Source organism: Acinonyx jubatus, chromosome B1 (genome assembly GCF_027475565.1).
Source record: "Acinonyx jubatus isolate Ajub_Pintada_27869175 chromosome B1, VMU_Ajub_asm_v1.0, whole genome shotgun sequence".
Taxonomy (NCBI): domain Eukaryota; kingdom Metazoa; phylum Chordata; class Mammalia; order Carnivora; family Felidae; genus Acinonyx; species Acinonyx jubatus.
The window spans coordinates 201,055,438-201,077,907 of NC_069382.1; the positions used below are offsets into that span (position 1 = coordinate 201,055,438).

General features: G+C 50.4%; 1 protein-coding gene and 1 long non-coding RNA gene across 4 annotated transcripts in view; one reads left to right on the forward strand and one right to left on the reverse strand.

The window, feature by feature from the left end:
- Positions 1 to 2,257, reverse strand: part of MAEA (macrophage erythroblast attacher, E3 ubiquitin ligase) — a 37,262-nt gene extending 35,005 nt beyond the window's left edge. For both annotated transcript variants that reach the window (XM_027064235.2, XM_027064176.2), the window contains exon 1: positions 2,120 to 2,257. In XM_027064235.2, coding sequence (XP_026920036.1) covers positions 2,120 to 2,188 — 69 coding nt within the window. In that variant the 5' untranslated portion in view covers positions 2,189 to 2,257. The remainder of the gene's footprint in view (positions 1 to 2,119) is intronic.
- LOC106978867 (uncharacterized) lies at positions 538 to 12,083 on the forward strand. 2 transcript variants are annotated; one of them, XR_008296468.1, is made up of 5 exons: positions 539 to 937; positions 1,216 to 2,870; positions 3,044 to 3,256; positions 9,535 to 9,620; positions 10,368 to 12,083. It is a non-coding gene; the product is annotated as an uncharacterized LOC106978867 (long non-coding RNA). The 2 variants fall into 2 exon arrangements; XR_008296467.1 differs by having other exon boundaries at positions 538 to 937; positions 1,216 to 3,256.
- Positions 12,084 to 22,470: the final 10,387 nt, after the last annotated feature.

Genomic DNA, 22,470 nt, shown 5'->3' on the forward strand with positions numbered 1-22,470 from the left:
GAAAAAACATGGGTGGGGCAGAGACAGGGAGAGAGGGAATCCCAAGCAGGTTCTGTGCTGCCAGCACAGAGCCCCATGGGGGCTCAAACTCACAAACCATGAGGTCATGCCCGAGCCTAACTCAAGATTCAGAGGCTTAATTGACCGAGCCCCACAAGCGCACCCGAAAAAAATCCTTCTAAAGCAGAAGTAAAACTCTTTTCAATCTGGTGAGCTCACTCAAAGTGACACTACAATATTTCTTCACCTGTATGAATACCTGCAGGACTATTTTTAATCAAAGACTACTTAATAATTCTAGAAATCAAATCACATTCAGGGCTGTGAAACAACAGAAAGAACTCGAAAGGGAAATCCCTTCCTGCCTGTTGCCCACACTCACCAGCCAGCACCACAAATGATGAACTCTGCCACAATTCTGTCAGCCCCACGACAGGCCTGGTGGTGGACCGAGTGAGACAACAGGCCAGCAATCCACAGCTCCCCAAATAAAGCCTTTTTTTTTTGGTGGAGGGAGAAGGTGGAGGGAGATAAACATCAACCCAAATGATGCCTGGTCGGGGCCTCAGGTGGCACGATGTGAGCCACAGGGCCTTCAAGGAGTTGGAGTTACCACCACCCAGCACCTAATCTCGAAAGCGCCTGGCGAACAGGCAGCTGGTTCATGTCAACAGCGCTCTCATGTCCTCCTGGATCAGACAAGGCGCCGAGAAACACCACCGCTCCACAGCCAGTTAAAGAAAAGCAACAAAGCCTCACTTCTGCTTTCTGGTGAGGACAGTGACTCTCTGACGAACTGCGACAGCTATCCCATGTACCTTCCAAAGAGTGCCAGCACCACTCCAAGCATTACCGGGTCCCTCAATTCACCCAAGGTGACGCTGCTGCGATCACGCCTCGGTCTGACAGGAGTCAACGATCTCAGAGTGGTCTCTCAGTAAGTGACGAGCAAGGCGGGGCAGTATTCAAACCCCAGCCCCCCGCCCCCCTCCCGGGGCTCAGCGCTCACCGCACCCATCGCCGCCACCTGTCACCACTGAGGTGGAGGGGGACGCTGGGCTCTGCCACGAGGAGGAAAAAGCTACCCGGCCTCTCGGGAAAGGAATTTGGAATCACAAATGCCTAGCCACAGTTCTCCTGGGAATGTTGCGGCCTTCGTCTCCTAAGGAACTTGTTTCCTGATGCTTTGTTCTCATCAACTCCTCTGCGAACTAGGTAAGGAGCCAGTGCAGCCCCTCCTATGAGAGACGCGGGCTTCAGCCTCAAGGAAGGCGACTTGGCTAAGTGGCCATCCAAGGTCACACAACCGGCAACCGAGTGGCAAGGGCTGTATTTCAGGTTTGGTGACGCCCCACAAGATGGGTTCCCATTAGGTCGTCAGGTCTCTCCCTGTAGGCTCCTAATTAGTGACTGGAAGCCAACATATCAACACCCTCTGACGTTAAGCTTCCGGGAGGACAGCTGGACACCCACCGCGAGCCACATCGGGCACTCTTGCGCCCGCGACCCCAGACCCTGGAAACGCCGGCCTCCACCCCGGCCCTCAAAGTCACCAGCCTGCCTACCGCCGGAAATGTCACTGGGGCAGTTCACGGTTTTTTTGTGGGTTTTTTTGTGTGTGTGTTTTTTTCTTTAGGATGAAGGGGCCACAATCGGACTCCAGAGGGCGAAGCGGGGCGCCAGACAGACGCGCTCCACGCCCTGCCACGAAGTCCTCTAAGGCCGGGCAGGGGCAGGGGCATGGGCAGCCACACCCGCCGGGCCTGCAGGACCTCAGACCCCACCGGCCCTAGGGAGCCCGGGAGGCCGGTCTCGCGGGTCCCCAGACCCGGGGGAGGCCGGCCCTGCAGACCCCCACACCCGGGGGAGCCCAGCCCCGCAGACCACCCCCAGGCCCCGGGGAGGCCGGCCCTGCAGACCCCCAGGCCCCGGGGAGCCCGGAAGACCAGCTCCGCAGACCCCGAGACCTCGGAAGCCCGGACGCGCAGACCCCCAGACCCCGCCCGGTGCCCCAGGCCGCGCCCCGGCCCCCACCCTGCCCCACCTCCCTCTCCAAGGAACCCCTGCGGCCCGCGGGCCCCGGCCAAGCGCTGCCGCTACCCCGGCCCGCAGACCCCACCTTGAGGGTCGGGTACTCCTGCACCTTCAGGGTCATGGAAAGCTGAGCAGCTGACTCCTGCACCGCCATCTTGAATCGGCCAAAACATTAGCGGGTGGGGGAAGCGCCGCGCGCGGCACGCCGGGTAGTGACGTCGCGCTCTCCGGCGGGGGCGGGGCGCGCCCGGGCGGGCCGACGCGCCTGCTCCAATCGCGTCCGCCCACCAGACTGTGGCGGCGGAAGGAGGCGCGACCGCGGCGTGCGCGCGGAGAGGCGTCCGGCCGGACCAATCACCTCTGGCCCTCCTCGCGTTCGGCCAATCAGCGGGAAGCCTGTCTGGGCGGGTTCCTCCTTGAACTCGCGGCCGGGGATGCTCCCGCCGATCCCAGCCTCTGGGCGCTGGCGGTCCGGGGCGCTCCCTGGGGTCGGGAGGCTGAGGCTCGTCGAGTGGCGCAGCCGTGGGAGCGACTGGGCTCCCGCGGGGGCTGGCCCCCGAAACAGTGACCCTCTGCATGGGACGGTGACCCTCGCCGTCGTGACCCCTTACGGTAGTAGCCGAGAGGTCTGCAGGCCACCATGCATGTCAGGCAACTACTTTCCATTGGGCTGCATTTCCGCAGAGTGGCAGCTGCCGGAGTCCTGACGTTTCCTATCGGAAAAGGAAAGGAAATTTTTGTTAACTGATTTTCAGGAAAGAAGCCCCCAAAGTCGAACAAAGGCCTGTGTGCCTTTGTGTCCTCACCAATGTCACACGGCCCTGGCACCTAGCAAGGTACTCCAGTTCCCTTTCAACCATTCCACATTCTATCCTTTCAAAATAACTAGTCCTTTCATTCCCCTTTTTAAATAGAAATGAGATTAGTTTTCATTAATTAGAAGACTTCCCAATTAAACCGTTTCTCGTGTTGCACACTTATTCCTGAAACGATTTTTTTGAAACTTAAGCTTAGCGTTGAAAAAAACACCTAAGGTTCGACACAGGGGAGGCCGATACTGTGGGAGTGGGAGCCGCGGGGAGAAGCAGCTTCCTGTCCAGGCTCACACCAAGTTCCTTGTACCTGAGGCCATCCGCGTGAGTGAGTTCATCAGGATCATCAGAAGGGGCTGTCAGCTCAATACTAATCAAGCCTTCCCACCGTTGTGAATCGATGTAGCACGGTGAGTGTGTCTGATGCCGATTTTGGAAGCTTGTGAAAGTGAGAAGGAGGAAGATAGATTCCTGTGCATGGCATATGCCTCTAGGAGACATTTGGAGTGAAATTGGTGTAAGACTAGAAGAATGCACTATTCTAGAATTTTTAAAAACCCTTACCAAGGAGAAACAGGGATGTTACCAACTGTGATTGATCACAGACCTAATCACAGATCATCAGAGTAGTAGTGCCCCCGTCTAGGAGTTTTAGGAAGTTGTTTCTGTATTTCAGGGCAAAAAAAATTGAGCTTGAAATGAGCATGCGCAGCTTTGGAAAACTGTATTATTTAACTAGGTTGTCTTGTTCTCAAGTTTCAGAAGTTTAAAAATAAAATACTGTTAAAGTTGAAAGGAAACGTGGTTTAGAATGGAGTCGGGTGGCCAGCAGGGGGAGCTCTCAGCCCTACCACTCCGGTCAGTTGCAGCCCCAACAGGAAGGGACGCACCTTGCAGGTGGATTCCACGGCAGCTACCGCTTTACTAACCCAGTGGGAGGAAGGAAGGTTTCTTCCTCCCCCAGCAACAACCCAGGCAATGAGAGCCAGCCACAGCCCAGCCAGTGAGAGACTGCCGTGGATCAGCCAATGAAAAGCCATTACACTTCCAGGTCCCAGTTTCCTCCAGTGGACTTTCTGTTTACAACAGCCCTCCTTTTCTCTATAAGAGAGCCTCCTGGGGGCATCTGGGTAGCTCAGTCGGTTCAGTGTCCCACTTTGGCTCAGGTCATGATCTTGGGGCTAGTGGGCTCGAGCCCCGCATGAGACTCTGTGCTACAGCTCAGAGCCTGGAGCCTGCTTCTGATTCTGTGTCTCCCTCTCTCTCTCTCTCTGCCCCTTCCCTGCTCACACTTTCTTTCTCAAAATAAATAGACATTTAAAAATTAAAAAAAAAAACTAGAAAAGAGTCTCCCGTACCTTATTCTCACTTGTCTATGGTTTTTCCTTGGATCACTTGTCCTGGGTTGTAGATTTCTGCTATTCCTGAATAAACCCAGTTTTGCTAGTAAAGTAGCTGGTGGTTTTGGTTTTAAGGTTAATGCATTGCATTCTAAGTTGTCAGTGAAATAAGTCCCCATTATCTTTGTGCTTTTTCCCAACAGGAAATGCCTTTTAAACATTCAGAGAGACAGTAAGTCTTTCCTAGAGTAACAGAACCCCCCGACGTTTTTTTGTAGAGATACTTGACAAACAACATTGTGTGTAAGTTTAAGGTGTACAATGTATTGATTTGACACACTTATATTGTAATATGATTGCCATTTTAGAATTAGGAACACCTCTATGGGTCACATAACTATCATTTCTTCTAGTGTTGGGAGCGATTCAGGTCCAATCACCTAGCAGGTTTAATGCTCATGATACATTTTTGTTGTCTATAATCACAGCACTGTGCAGTAGGTCTCTGGGACTGACTTACTTCCAAGCCCCAAGTATGTACCTTTAAACAATCTCTCTCCCATTCCCCCGCCCTGCAACCCCTGGTAACCATTTTACTCTCTGCTTTCATGATTTCAGCTTTTTTAGTTTCCGCACATAAAAGACACGAATCATGACGTGTTTGACTTATTTCATTTAGCATAATGTCCTCAAGGTCCATCCATTGTTGACAATGGCAGAGTTTCCTCTTCTCTCATGGCCAAATAGTAGTCCACTGTGTGTGTGTGTGTGTGTGTGTGCGTGCGCACACACACACACACAACATCTTCTCATCATCCATTGACGGACACTTAGGTTATTTCATATCCTGACTATTGTGACTCAACTGTCCCTCCACAAGGGCGTGTGTGTTTCTCTTGGGTATCCTGTTTTCATTTCTTTGGATGTATACCCATAAGTTGGATTGCTGAATGATGTAATAGCTCTGTTTTTCATTTTTGGAGCCACCTCATACTGTTCTCAATGGTGGCTGAACCAGTTTACAGTCCCACCAACAGTGCACGTCCCCACCATCGCTTGTTATCTCTTGTCTTTTTGATGATGGCCATTCTGACAGGTATGAGGAAATATCATGCTTTTGATTTGCGTTTCTCTGGTGATGTGCCTGTCAGTTGTTTGGAAGTCTTCTTTGGAAAATTCAGTTATAGTCCATTTAGTTTCTCTGTCCATTTTTTTTTTTAAGTTTATTTATTTCGAGAGACATAGAGTCAGTGCGAGTGGGGGAAGAGCAAAGAGGGAGGGAGAGAGAGAATCCCAAGCAGGCTCTGTGCTGTCAGCGCGGGGCTCGATGTGGGGCTCGAACCCACAAAACTGTGAGATCATGACCTGAGTCGAAACCAAGAGTCAGACGCCCAAGTGACTTCGCCACCCCGGTGCCCTCCTCTGTCCATTTTTAAGTTGGATGGTTTGGGGTTTTTTGTTGTTGTTGAGTTTATGATTTCTTTACATATTTTGGATATTAACCGCAAATGTATGGTTTACAAAAATTGTCTTCCATTCTGCACATTGTCTTTTCATTTCGTTGATGGCTTTTTTGCTGTGCAGAAGCTTTTCGGTTTGGTGTTGTCCCACCTGTTGATTTTTTTTCCTTTTGTTGTTTGTGCTTTTGGTGTCATAAAACAAAATCGTTGCCGAACCAATGTTGAGCGACTTCTTCCCTGTTTCCTTTTAGGAATTTTAGAGTATCAGGTCTTATGTTTAAGTCTGAGGCATTTTGAGTTAGTATTTGTGAGTGGTGTCAGGAGGAGGCCCAATTTCATGCTGCTGCCTGTGCACATCCAGTTTTCCCATGTTCTGAGTAGACTGCCCTTCCCTTACTGTATGTTCTTGGCTCCTTATCAAATATTAGTTGACTATATACGTGAGGTTTATTTCTGGTCTCTATTCTGTTCCGTTGGTCGATGCGCCTATTTTTATGCCACGACTACGCTATTTTAACTACTGTAGCTTTGTAGTATAGCTTCAAATCCCAGCCAACTTTTATAGAAGGATTTCTACTCAACTAGAGAACTCTCCATAAAAGGATCTTTAAGTCTCAGTTGTGACGCGTGGCCTCCAAAATGCACTGGTCATAATAGCTGGCAAAAAGCAGGGTAATGGAGGTGTATCAGAAAACTCTGAACTGCTATTCAAGGCTCCCAAGTTCTTTTTTTTTTTTTTTAATTTTTAAATATTTATTTTTGAGAGAGAAAAAGAGAGTGTGAGCTGGGGAGGGGCAGAGAGGGAGACACAGAATCCAAAGCAGGCTCCAGGCTCAGAGCCGTCAGCACAGAGCCCGACAAGGGGCTTAAACCCACAAACCATGAGATCACGACCTGAGCCAAAGTCGAATGCTTAACTGACGGATCCACCCAGGTGCCCCAAGTCTTAGTGGATTTTAGAAGATAGATATAATACCAGGTATCTTTCCGACCACAACAGATGAAGATTGAAATCAGTAATGGAAGGAAAACTAGAAACTTCACAAAATTATGGAAATTAAACAATCCACTTTTATTTTTTATATATCTTTACATATACATATGTATTATATATATATAACTTAAATACAAACTCAGATTTTAGAAATTGTACAAAGAAAGCTAAAAACATTTCACATATTTATGATTAGTTTTGATATTTAATATCTCCTTTTACTGTACCGACTTAAAATGTTTACATTTACTGATGAGGACCAGATATGCCCATCACCATCTGCGCAACTTGCAGGGGATTTATGATTTCTTCCATGTTCTCTCGTCTCAAAACTCAACTGGTTTAAGTCTTGAAGCTATTCTGGTTCTCGCAGGTATTTCTGGAATAAAAGGAATGCTTATGGATGAATTCTTCATTTTACGTTTATAAGCTATAAGTTTGTAGAGACTATAAATATGGTCAACAACTTTGGACCTACTTTAAACACTAGAGGCTCAATTTGTTGTCCAAACAGCACATTTTTAAACAACCAGTGAATCAAAGAATAAATTATGAAGAAAATTAGAAAATAATCAAAGATGAATGGAAAAGAAAACACAACTTACCCAAACTAATGAATTCATTGACAGTGGTGCTTAGGGAAAATTCATAATTCTAAGCACATTAAAAAAATGAGTGATCTCAAGTCAATGACCTAACTTCACAACTTAAGGAATTCGAGAAAGAACAGACTAAGCACGAAGCTAGCAGAAGAAAGGAAATAGTAAGGATGAGAAGCAGAGAAAAACGAAATAGAGGATAGAAAAACAATAGAGAAAATCAATAAGACAAAATTTGGTTCTTTGGAAAGACCAACCTAACTGACAAACTGCAGCTGGATGGACTAATCAAAAAAGACAAGTTACTAATATCAGAAATGAAAGTGGAAACATTCAAACACATGTGGCAGAAATAAAAAGGATTATAAGACAGTACTATGAATAATTGTACACTAAGAAACTGGATAACCTAAATGAAATGGACAGATTCTTAGAAATACAAAACCCACCAAGAATAAATCATGAAGAGACAGAAAATCTGATTGACATAATTAGTAAGTAAGTTGAATGAATAGTAAAAAGTCTCTTGACAAAAGCCCTAGAACTGATGGCTTCACTGGTGAATTCTACCAAACATCTAAAGAGCTAACACTGGGGTGCCTGGGTGGCTCACTCAGTAGAACACGGGACTCTTGATCTTGGGGTTGTGAATTTTAGTCCCACATTGGGTGTCGAGATTCTTTGAAAATAAAATCATAAGGAGCACCTGGGTGGTTCAGTCAGTTAAGCTTCCAACTGTTGATTTCAGCTCAGGTCACAATCTCATGGTTCATGGGATCAAGGCCATGTCAGGCTCCAAGCTGACAGCACGGAGCCTGCTTGGAATTCTCTCTCCGTCTCTCTCTGCCTCTCCCCTGCTTATGTGCTGTAAATAATAAATAAAGTCGTAAAGAAACACAATAAAATATTTTAAAAAATCAAATGAAGAAAGAACTGATACCAACTATTTTCAAACTCTCAAAACATTGAAAATGAGGGAACATTTCCTAACTCATTCTAAGGTTCCGGGGAAACTGCACATTCACAAGCAGAAGAATGACATTGGAGCCTTACCTCATACGAAAAGATTAACTCAATACGGATCAGAGACCTAAATGTAAGACCTAATAACACAAAACTCTTAGCGGAAAACATAGGACTAAGGCTTCCCAACATTTGGCAATGATTGTTATTTAAAAAAAATTTTTTTTAATGTTTATTTCTGAGAGAGACAGAGCATGAGCAGGAGAGGGATAGAGAGCGAGCGAGACACAGAATCCGAAGTGGGCTCCTGGCTCTGAGCGGTCAGCACCGAGCCCGATGTGGGGCTCGAACTCACGGACCGCGAGATCGTGACCTGAGCCGAAGTTGGCTTAACCGACCGAGCCACCCAGGCGCCCCGACAATGATTTCTTGGGTAGAATAGCAAAGGCACAGGCAAAAACAAAACAAAACAAAACAAATTACATTTCACGAAAAGCTTTATGTGCATCAAAAGACACTGTCAACAGAGTAAAAAGGCACCCCACAGAATGGGAGAAAATATTTGCAGATCACATTTCTCATAAGGGGTGAAGATGCGGAATATGTAGAGAACCCCTAAAACCCAACAACAAGGAAGTTGACTCAAAAATGGGTAAAGAACTTGAACAGACCTTCCTCGCAGAAGTTATGCAAATGGCCAACAGGCCACGAAAAGATGCTTAACAGCGACAAACGTCAGGGAAACGCAATGAGGAAAACCACAATGAGGTCCCACCTCACACCTGGTGGAGTGGCTGCTACCCGGAAATAGCCATTGTGGATGGGTGGGGGGCTGGAACCCTGCACACGGTTGGCGGGGCTATAAATGGTGCGGCCGTGTGGAAAACGGTGTTGGGGTTACTCGGAGAATTAAAGAAAGATGTTTGTCGCATGTTCCAGCAGTTCCACTACAGGCATTTGCCTGAAAGAATTCCGAGCAGGGTCTGGAGGAGACGTCTGCGCCCGCTGTTCACTGCGGCGTCATTCACGACAGCTAAGAGGCAGAAGCAACCCAAGCGCGCCTGGACAGGGGAACGTGTTACGAGAAACGGCATGGCATTCAGCCTCAAAATGAGAAACGTCCTGACACCTGCTGCAACACGGATGAGCCTGGAGGACGCAATGCTCCATGGAATGAGCCAGTCGCAAAAAGACGAACCACGTACGACTCCACTGGTATGAGGCCGCTGGGGAAGTCAGATCGTAGGGACAGAAAGCAGAATGCCGAGTACCAGGGGCTGGGAGAGGGGGTTGGAGTCAGCGTTCGACGGGGACAGAGTGTCCGTTTTACAGGTGGAAAAGAGCTCTGGACGTGGAGGAGGGAACACTAGGAATGTATTAACTGCTACTGAACCATGTAGTTAACAATGGTTAAGACGGTAAGTTTCATGGGATTTGTATCGTATTATAATAAAAAATTGAGGGGGGAGGGGAGGCAGGCAAAACGGGGGAGGGTGGGAGGTGGAGGCTCCTGGGTATGGAAGGAACCGGCGGAGGGGATGAAGGGTGCCGCGTAGAGGATACGGTCGGCGGTGCTGTGATGGCGTGGTGTGGTGACGGCTGGTGGCCACGCCTGTGAGCACGGCGGGACCGAGGCGGGTGGTGGGTCACCGTCATGCACCTGCACCTAATGCCACGTGGGCGTCGGCTGTACTTCGCTTTTTAATGAGAGCAGTCAAAGGGACAGGCTCTGGCGGCAGGCCCTGGGGTCTGAGCTCCGGTGAGACCGTGCGGGTCTCTGGGCTTTCCAGCTGGACGCCAGCTTTCTGGGCCGTGGGATCTCTCTCCCTGCCAGGCGGCACACCTGTCCCGCCCCCAGCTCTTCCCATCAGGATGTCCCTCTGCGCCCTTTGTGCTGCCCCCAACTTTGCAAGCGCTCGGCACAGCCCTTGTCCGGGAGGGTGCTCTCCGGCCTCGGCTCCGCAGGCCCTGAGGGGGAGCCCGAGGGGTGCAGGCCCCACCTGGGTGAGCGGGCTCCCCGCGCGCTAATGCCCGCACCAGCCACGTGCCGTCCTCACCTGTGAGCTCCAAGTTCTGCCGGCGCCGTCCTGCTCCTGACCGCGGCGGTCTCACCGCCACCCTGCGGAAGTGAGAAGCAGCCGCGGGTCTCTTCTCTCCCACAACAGCCACGTTCCTCTCCGGAATCTACTTTATCGTCACATCCTTAGCTCTTTGGCGAAGTTCAGAACAAACAAACAAAGGACATTGATGTGACACCGTTGTGCCAAATCTGGCGAAATCTCAGTGGCAGGGTTGGAGCAACGGTCGCTGCAACCGTCTACACCTTATGCGGAGGCGGAAGTCCTCTCTGAAGGTCAGTGTCAATGCCCAAGGAGAGATGGGTAACGTGGCCAAACCTGTGATCGCGCCTGCTGCGTGCTGTGATCCCGTCCGACACATTTAGTGGGGATGATACTCCGGTTCCTTCAGCTCATTGGGATTTACTGGCTTTTTACTACAATAAAAGTGGCTGTGTCACTGTCGCTAGCCGAGAGCCCCTTTTGCTTTCTAAGGGTAATGACTCCTTCTAGATTTTCCACGTTTCACATGGTCGCTCTTTGAATTCTGATTTTATTTCCATGCTAAACCGCTAATGCACCTTGACGGGTTTCTTTCGCTCACTTCAGTTCACAGGCGGAGTAGTAGTTACATAGCCCCTTTCGAGCAGGTTGACGAGACAGCCTGCGAGGACCCTCTCCCCGGTGGAGCTGTGGACACTCCCACATTTACGGTTGGCGTGTTCGTGCGTGGAGCCCTCTTCCTCACGGGGGATCAAAGCCGCGTGGCACTGCCTTGCAATGTGCACGTGTCTGTGGACACCAGACCCAGTACTTCCCTCGGTGTCCGTCCGGGGTTACGCTTGTCTCCGTGAAAAAGGAGTCTCCAAGGCCAAGGGGCCATGCCCATCCACATGCCCTCTCCTTTTCTAGAACCTGCTCCAGACGCCTGTGGCTGTAGAGCCCCACTTAACCAGTCTGGAGGCTGCTCCTGGGGCCCATGAGGGCTGACCCTGACCGCTCACCTGAGGGTGGACGGCACAGTGAGTGGGCCCACTCCTAAATTTTAGAGCTGGCTAAGGAATTGGAGAAGCACAGGGGTGGCCCTGTTAAGCAGAGCCAACCGGGAAAGAATGGACAGGTCCTGGACGTCATTATGGAGGCCACCAGGCGGGCAGAGCGCGTGGAGATGGAAGGTGCAGCAGCGCCAGTGACAGCTGAGGACAGAGATGCCAGGGCAAGACTGCACTCAAGAAATCTAGGCCTCAGTTCGGTGTTGGATTCTTAGCTGTGACACCAAAAGCACTAGTAACAAAGTGAAAAAAAAATAGAAAGATTGTACTTCACTAAAATTAAAAACTTTTGTGCATCAAAGGACATTATCAAGAGAAGGCAAGCTACAGAGGGGAGGAAATGTTTGCAGATCATACATCTGACACAGATAGATAAGGAACTCCTACAACTCAGTGACAAAAGGACAGACAACCTCATTAAGAAGTGGACAAAGCACTTGGACAGATGTTTCTCCAAAGATTCACAGGTGGCTGGTAAGTACATGGCAAGATGCTCAACGTCATCAGTGAAGCTGCTCAGGACAGCTGCTCCAAAAGATGTCACTTCCGCATATTGGTCATTTGCACCAAAGGCACTTGAAAAACAGCAGGTGCAAGAAAGGCTGTGACCCCCCCCAATAAGGCTCTGACCCCCCAAACAAGGCTGTGACCTCCCCAAAACAAGGCTCTGACCCACCCAACAAGGCTATGACCCCCCAACAAGGCTGTGACCCCCTAAACAAGGCTGTGACCCCCCAATAAGGCTGTGACCCCCCAACAAGGCTCTGACCTCCCCCAAACAAGGCTCTGACCCCCTCAAACAAGGCTCTCACACCCCCCAATAAGGCTCTAACCTCCCCCAAACAAGGCTCTGACCCCCTAACAAGGCTCTAACCTCCCCCAAACAAGACTCTGACCCCCCAACAAGGCTCTGACCTTCCCCCAAACATTTCCTCCTGAAAGCAGGAGCAGGGACTCCAGGTGGAAGGCAGCCCCCCCCACCCCCACCCCCCACCCCCCCCCCCCCCGCACCAAACGGAAAGAAGCGTTCTTGTCACCAGAGACGAGGAGTCAAGGTGAGGGGATTCTGTGTGGATAGACCTTGTTAAAAGCTTTCCTCTGCCTTCACCCTCCGCATACCTTTTAGCTACGTTCCCACAGTCGCTTCTCTTTGTTTACCTGCTTTATAAACACCTAGGCCTCATCACTTCTTTGGATCTTTATTTTCCTGTGAGGACTCCCATGGACATGTAAATTTTAATTAAATCAAACATATATGCTTTTCTTCTGCTACTCTGGCTCAGGTCAGTCCTAGTCACAAACCCTAAGAGGGTGATGGATACATTCTACCTCCCATACCTTAGTCACTGGGGAAATGCAAATCAAAGCCATAATAGAATGTCACTTCACACCCACTAGGACATCCATAATCCCCAAAGGGCAAATAACAAAATAATCCCAAGCCAGAAAACAACAAGTGTTAGTGACAGAGTGGAAAGCAGGACTCTCCTACTTTGCTGGCGGATATGTAAAATGGTGCGCTGTTTTGTGGAAAACTGTGGAGGTTCCTCAAAGATTCAAACATAGAATTACATGATCCAGCAATTCCACGGTAGCCAGAAGGTGGAAACAATCCAAGTATCAGCTGATGGGTAAACAAAATGTGGCCCATCCCTACAACGGAAAATTATTCAGCCGCGCAAAGGAACCAAGTACTGACACCTGCTATACACACACAGCATGATGCACCTTGGAAACATGCCGAGTGGAAGGGGCCAGACGCAAAAGGTCACATACTGTATGGTTCCATTGGTGTGAAACATCTGTCCACATCGGCAGATCCATAGAGACAGAAAGTAGATTAGTGGAAAGTACAAGTTTAGCTTATTGACATAGGTATTTATAGAACACTGCACTCAACAACAGCAAAGTTCATACTGTTTTCAAGTGCCCACAGAACATGTAACAATATGGGACATATCTTGGGTCATAAAACAAATCTCAACAAATTTAAAATAATTGAAATCATACAGAGTATGTTCTCCATCTACAATGGAATCATGCTAAGAAATAATAGAAAGATTACAAAATGATCTCCAAGAACTTGGGAACTGAACAACACACTTATGTATGATACATGGGTCAAAAAGCAAGTCCCCAGGGGCTCCTGGGTGGCTCAGTCGATTAAACATCCAACTTAGGCTCAGGCCACGATCTCACAGTTCATGAATTCAAGCCCCGCATCGGGCTCTGTACTAACAGCTCAACACCTGGAGCCTGCTTCCGATTCTGTGTCTCCCTCTCTCTCTCTGTCCCTCCCCTGCTCACACTCTGTCTGTCTCTCTCTCAAAACTGAATAAACATTAAAATAAAGCAAGTCTCCAGGGAAATTAAAATTGATGAATTAAATTATAATAAAATATGTTTTTAAAATTTGTGGGACACAGTTAAAGCGGTGTTATGAGGGATAGTTACAGCATTAAATGCTTACTTTCAAAAAGAGGAAAAGTCTTAAATCAATCCTCTAAAGTTGCACCTAAAGTAATAGGAAAAAGAAGAGCAAAATAAACCCAAGACCAGCAGAAGGAAACAATAAAAATAAGCAGAAATCAATAAAATTGAAAAAAGAAACAGAGAGAATCAATGAAACAGCAGGCAATAAAGTGGACAAACCTCTAGCAAAATTGATACAGAAAAAGAGAAGAAACAAATGATCGATATCAGGGTTGAACCAGGGGTATCGGCTCAGACTCTGCAAACATCAAAAGAATGAGGAGGAAATATTCCGCCTACACAAATTTTACACCTTAGGTGACATGGACCAAGTTCTCAAAAAAGCACAAACTACTACATGTTCTCCATTTGAAATAGGTATTGTGAATACCCCTATAACAAAGAAATTCAATAAATAATTTTTAAGCTCAAACAAACAAAAAGATATCTCCAGGCTTAGGTTGTTTCACTGGAGAATTCTTCTAAACATTTGAGGAAGAATTACCATTAGTTTTACATAATATTTTCCAGGAAATGGAAGGAAAACAAGGGAGAAATTCCTAATTTGTTTGATGAAGCTGGTATCACCCTGAAACTCAACTTGTCAGATAGTATAGAAAAGGAGACCTCAGATGAATATCCTTTGTTAATAGAGATGCCAAAATCCCCACCAGAACGTTATCAAATAGAACTCAACACTGTATAAAAACAATCAGGTACCATGACCACATGGGGCTTATTCCAGATGTGAGAAAGTTTTCATACTTGAAAATCAATCAATATTAATCCACTCTATCAACAGGCTAAAAAGGAAAAATCACAAATGCACATCAGTTGATGCAGAAAAAGCATTTCTTGCAATTCTAAATTCAGCAGTCATTTAGGATAAAAACTTAGAACACATCAGAATAGAGGGGAATTCCCGACCTTGATGAAAACCCTCTATAAACCCCCAGGTACCGTTATACAGAATGATGAGAGACTGATACTTTTTCTCTAAGATCAGGAACAAGGCACAGAAGTCTTCTGAACTCACCACTCTTATTCAACATAGTGCTTGAAGTTCCAGCCAGTGCAGTAAGGCAAGGAAGGGGGTCAGGGAGTCATACAGACTGGGGGAAAAAATCCTCTTTAGAGTACATGAGTTCAGCAAGGTTTCAGGAAACAAGATAAACATACAAACATCAACCTTATTTCTATCTACTAGCAATGAACACATGGAAACCAAAATCACAATCTTTAAAAATTTATAATCATTAAAACACTTAGGTACAAATCTAAAAAACATGTACAAGACTTACCTGCTGAAATTTACACAGCACCGATGAAAGAAATCAAACATCTAAGTGAAGGAGAGACACCATGCTCGTGGGTTGGAAGACACAACACCGTAAAGATGTCAGGTCTCCCCAGATCGATATACTGGCTTCACACATTTCCTAAAGAAACTCCAGCAGTATTTATTTTATAGATATAGACAAGATTATTCTAAAGTCTATACCGAAATGCAAAGGAACTAGGAGAGCTAAAACAGTTTTGAAAGGGAACAAAATGGGAGGAATCAGTATGCTGCATCTCGAGACCATGTGCTGGTGGTGGAGGAAAAGATACAGATGAGCGGAAGAGAAGGGAGGACCCAGAAGCAGGCCTCTGCCAGTGTGACTCACTGAATTTTGACAAAGGTGAATAATGCACTTCATGAGAAGGATAAGCTTTTCAACAAATGGCGCCAGAGCCATTGGACATCCATTGGCAAAGAAACAACATCAAAGCAAATAAACAAAAATGCCTTGACCTAAACTTCATTCCTTATACAAACGTGAACTCAAACTGATCACAGTACAGATTCAAAGTAAAATGTGAAACTGTAATGCTTTCAAAGGGAAGTGCAGGAGAAAATCTTCAGGACCTGGAGACTGGTGGCTTCTAAACATGGTACTAAAAGCCCAACCTACAACAGAAAACACTTGATAAACTGGAATTTACCAAAGTTAAAAAGTGTCGCTCTGGTAAAGATCCTGTTAGGAGGATGAAAAGACAAGCTACAGACTAGGAAAACATTGTTTGCAAACCACATATCTGAAAAGAGGACTTGTATCAAGAATATATAAAGAACTCTTGGGGCGCCTGGGTGGTGCAGTCGGTTAAGCGTCCGACTTCAGCCAGGTCACGATCTCGCGGTCCGGGAGTTCGAGCCCCGAGTCGGGCTCTGGGCTGATGGCTCAGAGCCTGGAGCCTGTTTCCGATTCTGTGTCTCCCTCTCTCTCTGCCCCTCCCCGGTCATGCTCTGTCTCTCTCTGTCCCAAAAATATATAAACGTTGAAAAAAAAATTTTAAATAGAATATATAAAGAACTCTCAAAAGTCAACAGGAAAACTGCAAACTGGCCAAATAGAAAATCTTCAAAAGACAGACTTTTCACCAAAGACAATATACAGATGGCAATTAAGCACACACACGAAAGTGTTCAACATCACAAGCCATTAGGAAAATGCAGACGAAAACCTGAATGAGATATCACCACCCACCTGTCAGCTGGGTAAAATAAGGGAAAATGCCAAATGTTGGGGAAAATGCAGCTCTCTCGTATACTGCTGGTGGGAAAGTACACGGCACAGCCCCCCTGGTCAGACAGTTTGATAGGCTCTTCAAAAGCTAAACGCGAACCCTACGGCCCAGCAATCACACTCATGAACCTTTAGCCCAGAGAATGAAAATGATATCACACAAAACACTGTGTGCAGATGTTCACTGTGGGCCTATTGGTAATGGCAAAGACCGGAAACTTGAAAGGTGACCGGATGAACAAACTGTGGCCCATCCACACAAGGGCACCCTCCTCAGTGATAAAGAAGCCACTGCACGTTGCTGAAGCATACAACACATACAACTTGGATAGATTTCAGGGGCAAGTGTTGAGTGAAAAGGACAGCCAACCTCAAGGTCCCAGCTACAGGACCCCGCTCAGGGGACACTCTCCAAAGGGCAAAGCTTCCGAGGTGGAGAACGCATTGGCGACTGCCACTGGCAGGGATCACAGGGGCAGGAGTGGGTGGCCTGAGGGAGATCTCTGTGCTGATGGAACAGTCCACAGCTGGATCGTGTCGTTGGCTACCTGAGTGTACTCGATAAACAGCTGGCCGCGCCCAATGAGCCAGTGTTGGTTTCCTTGCATTAATGACGTTCTGCAGTAATGTGAGATGTGACGCTGTGGCAAAATGAATGAAGGATGCCTTTCTGAAGGGAACTCCCTGTACTTGCTGCAGCTTCCTGTGACTCTATAAATACATCACAATATACACACTACTTGCATGCCCGTCAACACAGCCCAGAAGAGTTCCCTGAAGCGAGAGGTCCCATCGCTGCTCCCTGGAGCTCAAAGCTTCCCCACGGGTCCAAGGACTCTGACCTGCTGGTGCCAAGCAACAGTGGAGGAAGCAGGAGAGGTCTGGTGCTGTGGCCCGTGACCCGCGAGCCATAACCAAGAAGGCAGAGGAGGCCCCCGGGAGCCGGTGGGGAGGCTGGTGGAGTGAGACACCAGCCGTGTGAGACAAAGGCAGCACCCGGGGTGCTCTCCTCCCAGAGCTGTTGCTCCGGCTTCAGCAAGGAAGGGCCGGGACCCTCCCTCCGTGTCTCCTTCCTCGGGTCTCCATCTGTGTCCTGCCCCTGCCAATCCCCTCCCACCTCTGCCATCTCCTGCCTCCCGCCCACCCCATCCAGAGTTGTTTGCGTTTTACAGATGAAGGAACTGGGGACTCACGGGGTGAACAGCTCTGGATCACACCCCCAAGGTGAGGTGCCGGCCCCCGCCCCAGGACCCGGGGTACGGTGAGCAGGGTCAGATCAGCTGAGCAGAGGAGACCCCCAGCCCTGGGATCACACAAACTTTCCACTGTCCTCTCAGGCTGGAGTGATCTGGACTCCACCAGCCTCCCCACCGGCTCCCGAGACCAGCCGCCCTCGAATCAGCTCAGACACCATCCATCCTGGAGGCAAGCCTCCCTCGTCCCACGTCCGTCTCGAGTTCGCCTCACCCCAAAAAGCCAGCTTCCTCACGGCTCCCACCAGTTCGTGCCCAGGTCCCCCGAGCGTGCTGCCTCCAGCTCTGCCTAGGGGCCCCAGCGCTGGGCTGTCCTCCTCCTCCTCGGCTGCAGCCACAGGCGGCCCCGGCTCTCAGGGACCCGCACGTCCTCTCAGCTCCCACCGCACATCCCTGGAGCTAAGAGGACACCCTACAGGCACCCTACAGTCTCTGAGATGCACCCATTCCCACCTGTCCCCTGTTCTGCCTTACTCCGCCCACCCACCCCTGCACCTAGAGCAGCTGGCATAAATCCCACGTGTCTCCTCCAATCCCACAGTGCTTCCTTGTCAGGGCAGAGCCACCCTCCAGCCCCTCACTCCCATGTCTGCCTGCTGCCCTGAGCCCACAACCCCTGGCCCAGAGGCAGGGAGGGCCCCAGGCCTGCAGCTGAGATGCTCCTACTCTTGTGGCCAGAGTTTGGAACTGTAACGTCTGGGTCCAAACCCAAGTTTTACCACGATCCAGCTGGGAGGTCTCGGGCAAGAAATGGTTCGTGCAGAAACACCTGCTTTCCTTTCCTTTCCTTTCCTATCAGGATGGTGCTGACCTCAGCAGTGGCCTGTGTTCTACAGGAGTCAATGGGTGTGAAAGGGCTGACGGGACAGACAGGTCGTGCTCAGTGTCAGCTCCCCACACTTTCTCAGAGCCACGGAGGCCCCTGTCCCCCATCTGGAGGAGGTGGGGACGCATGAGGCGTGGTGGTGACCACAGTCCTGGGCTACCCCGGGACCGTTTATCTTAAATTATTTTGAAATGATTATGTGAAATTCTTTATTTAAAAGTCATATACATCCCAGAGGTGGCCCTCACCCAGCCCCGGCTCCCCCTCTACGCCCTCCTGGTTGGGGGTGTGCAGGTCTCACCCCTCTGAGAACTTTCCCTGGAAGGCAGACTTCCAGGAAAGGCCCGTGTGTTGCCAAGGAAGCTGTCCAGCTCCCGGCACGGGGCCTGCCTCTGCCCTCGCTGCCGGGCCCGTTCTTCTAAGACCTCATCCTCTCCTCCAGGAGGAGCTTAGCCAGGACTCCTCCCCCAAGCTCAGGGCCTGGGTCTCCACAGCTCGCTCCCAGTCCCTTTCCTCATCTCGTGCTGTGTCCGGGGAGGCCTGGGTCTCTGGCAAGGCCTTTAAACTGTGTCCCCCTTGTGACACCAAGTGACAAAGCAGATTTCTCAACTTGATTTTCTTCTTCACACATGAGAAGTGAAACCTCTAGCTTAGACTCCTTCTGAAAGAGACATCAATTCCTTTCCCTGCTTGTATTAAAAGCCGCTTTCTGGGGCGCCTGGGTGGCTCAGTCGGTGAAGCGTCCGACTTTGGCTCAGGTCATGATCTCACGGTTCGTGAGTTCAAGCCCCACATCTGGCTCCATGCTGACAGCTCGGAGCCTGGAGCCTGCTTCGGATCCTGCGTCTCCCTCTCTCTCTGCCCTGGCTCCCTGGCCCACTCTCTGTCTCTGTCTCTGTCTTTCAAAATAAACGAACATTAAAAAAATTTTTTAAAAAGCTGTTTTCATAAATTCAAGCTTTCTGTCAAAATTGGTCAGAGATGTATCAACGAGTTTCATTCCCGTGGATGGCTCTTCCAACTTCTGCTCTGTCTCTTAGTTTATGGCTGGTACCCTTTGCTTCCTCTGAAGACAACTCCCCAAAAGATAAAGGCTCCCGAAATGGCATGGCACCGGGACACCAGGTTGAAGTCGGTCCCAGGCCGAGGACTACTGGCCATGTGCTCACCAGCAAGTCCACACAGCAACCCAACAGGACTGCGCTTGAAAGGGCTCCAACAGCCAGGCCTTGGCCATGACTGAGTGACACATGGGAGCCAGCCTCCAACAGAGGAAGGAACCTCTGCCTTCATAGACAGCGCCTGACCTGGCTCCTCCACGGGAACACAGATGTTCACGGGACTCCTATGCCCTGCACTAAGCTGTGTTGAAGGGCTCCTGGTTGGCCAGGTGTCCAGCAGAATCTTTGGCCCTGCGCTATGCTGGGTCAAATTCCTGATCAGTAGAGGGTCTGGCAGACACATTCACTCCATGTTGAGCTGCCTCAGAGGGCTCTCAGACAGCCACGTGTCCTGTGCATGCATTCGCCCTGTGCTGAGTTGGGTCGGAGGGTTCCCTGTCAGCCATGTTTCCTGGGCACTCGTTCAACCTGTACTGAGCTGGGTCAGAGGGCTCAGGCTGGCCAGGTGTCCTGTGGATGCATTCTACCTGTGCTGGGCTGGGTCCACCCCCTGGGCTGCGTTTCCAGGGACTCGTTCACCCTGTGCTGAGCTGGGTTGCAGGATGCCTGGTCTGGGAGTCCTTGAGACTCATTTTCCCTGAACTGAGCTGTGTTGGAGGCTCCTGGCCAGCTGGGGGTCCTGGAGACTTGTTCTTCTTGGGCTGGGCTGGGTCAGAGGGCTCCCAGCCGGAGGATTCCTGATTAGCTGGACGTCAGTGGGACTCTTCACCCTGTGCTGATCTGGGTGGTAGGTGTCGAGTCCCCTAGGGGACTCGTTCACCCTGTGCTGAGCCAGGTTGTGGCCTTGGAAGTCAAGAAGGGCTCTCCCTGGATGGGTGAGGGTCCCTTGTACTCTGATTTTCAGTGCCCTACTCCCAACTGCTGAATGACAACATGTAACTGAGCAATCTGGCCAGCCCCTTGTTGGGCTTGGGTCCAGGAGGTGCCAGGTGTAGGTATGTGGGACTGCAAGGCGGCATGAAGGTGGGCACCAGCCTTGAGGTGGAGCACAGAGTCCCCGAGAAGCCGGGGGCAGGACGAGTGGGCGGGGCCTCGCCATCAGCAGGGACAGGAACGGAGAAGCAAGGAGGAGCTAAGAGAAGCTGCAGGAAACGTGCCATCTCTCTATTCAGTGCGGCTTTGCAGGTGACTGGCTTTTCTAACAGCCAGGGTTTCACAACGCCTCCTCCTGATGTCGCCACAGCACCCTCCACAATCACCAGGGGTCTCTCACTGGGCCTTGTCTGGGAGGCCCAATTGCCAGGCAGCTTTCACCCAGGCCCTCCTTCCCTCATCACCTGGACGCCATCCTGGGTCCCCTACCAGCTGGACCAGCGCCCACGCTGGCCTTTTCTCCGGGCAGCACCACCCCCGGGTACGGGGTGTAGCAGGGACTTGCCCACGTGAAAATTAGTGAGAGGAAACCTCATTTAGAATGGAGTCGGGTGGCCAGCAGGGGGAGCTCTCAGCCCTACCGCTCCCGGTCAATTGCAGACCCAACAGGAAGGGACGCACCTTGCGGGTGGATTCCACTGTAGCCACCACTTTACAAGCTCAGCAGGAGGATGGAAGGTTTCCTCCTCCCCCAGCAACAATCCAGCCAATGAGAGACTGCCACAGCCCAGCCAATGAGAGACAGCCACAGCCCAGCCAGTGAGAGATCATCACAGCTCAGCCAATGAGAGACTGCCACAGCCCAGCCAATGAGAAGGCACCACACTTCCAGCTCAGAGTTTGCTCCAATGAACTTTCTGTTTACAACAGCCCTCCCGCCCACTCCACCCTCCCTTCCTTATAAATGAGCCTCCTGAACCGTATGGTCGTGGCCCGTGTAGGGTTTTCGCTCCTAGAGTTGCTTGGCCTGTGTTGGCCTCTGCTGTTCCCGAGTAAAGCCAGTCTTGCTGGGGAAATAACTGGCAGTTTTATTTTTGAACTTAACGCCCAGGCGGGGCAGCTCGGGAGTGCGTGAGAAGGGGCTGGGCTGAGGTCCTCCCAGTTCTGGCCAAGGGGACCTGAAGGACACCTGCTGGTGGGGGCAGGTGGTGTCCGCGGAAGTCTTCTCCACCCAGGGAAGGCGGCCGGTAGGAGGCGGTCCAAGCTCTTGCCCCGGCTGGGTGATTTCGTGATGCCTTCCCAGAGGAGCTGCTGCAAAGGCCTGCCCTGTGACCGGATGCGCTCCGCACCCCTGCAGCCTTGTGACCTCCGACCCCTGTGGGCGAGGCACCTGCACTGAAGCCACTTCGGGCAGAGATTCCGTCACAGGAAGCCGAAGTCACCCTCGCGGGTCCGTTTCGGAACAACCTAAATATCTCACCCGAGTATGTCCCGTGCCTCCCCTCCCGTGGAGCCACGCACCTGTCCCACGGGGACCGGTTTTTGGCTTCCGCGGCCGCTGTGTTCCTGTGACTCCGGGCTGGGAAGAAGGGCCTCGTGGGATTTCTGAAGGGGTCGGGAGGTGATGCAGCAGCGCCTTGGCCGATGTGGAGGCCACATGTGATGGCCGGATCCCCCCCGCGGCACCTCCAGGATGGAAACCTCTGGAAGGCCAGGGAGCAGAAAGGGGGACACGAAGCCCTAATCTTGTGGAGAATCCGGGCTTGTTTACATGAGAGAATTTCATTTTCCTTTTTCCCAGTCCCTACGGTGGCATTTTGTTCCTAGCGGATTCACCGATCCCCACCTGATCGGGGGTACACGCCGGCTGCACAGCTGCCCTGGGAAGGGGTCCCGGACACTTGTACCCCCCGCCCCCCACAGCTGCCGACCTAGGAGTGGGGCCCCTCACCTGCCCACGCCGACCCCTTCTCCGGCTCCCTTCGCTTCGACTGCGCAGACTCCCCAGTTCCCAGAGCTGGTCAGTGTCCTCAGGCCCCGGGGCCTC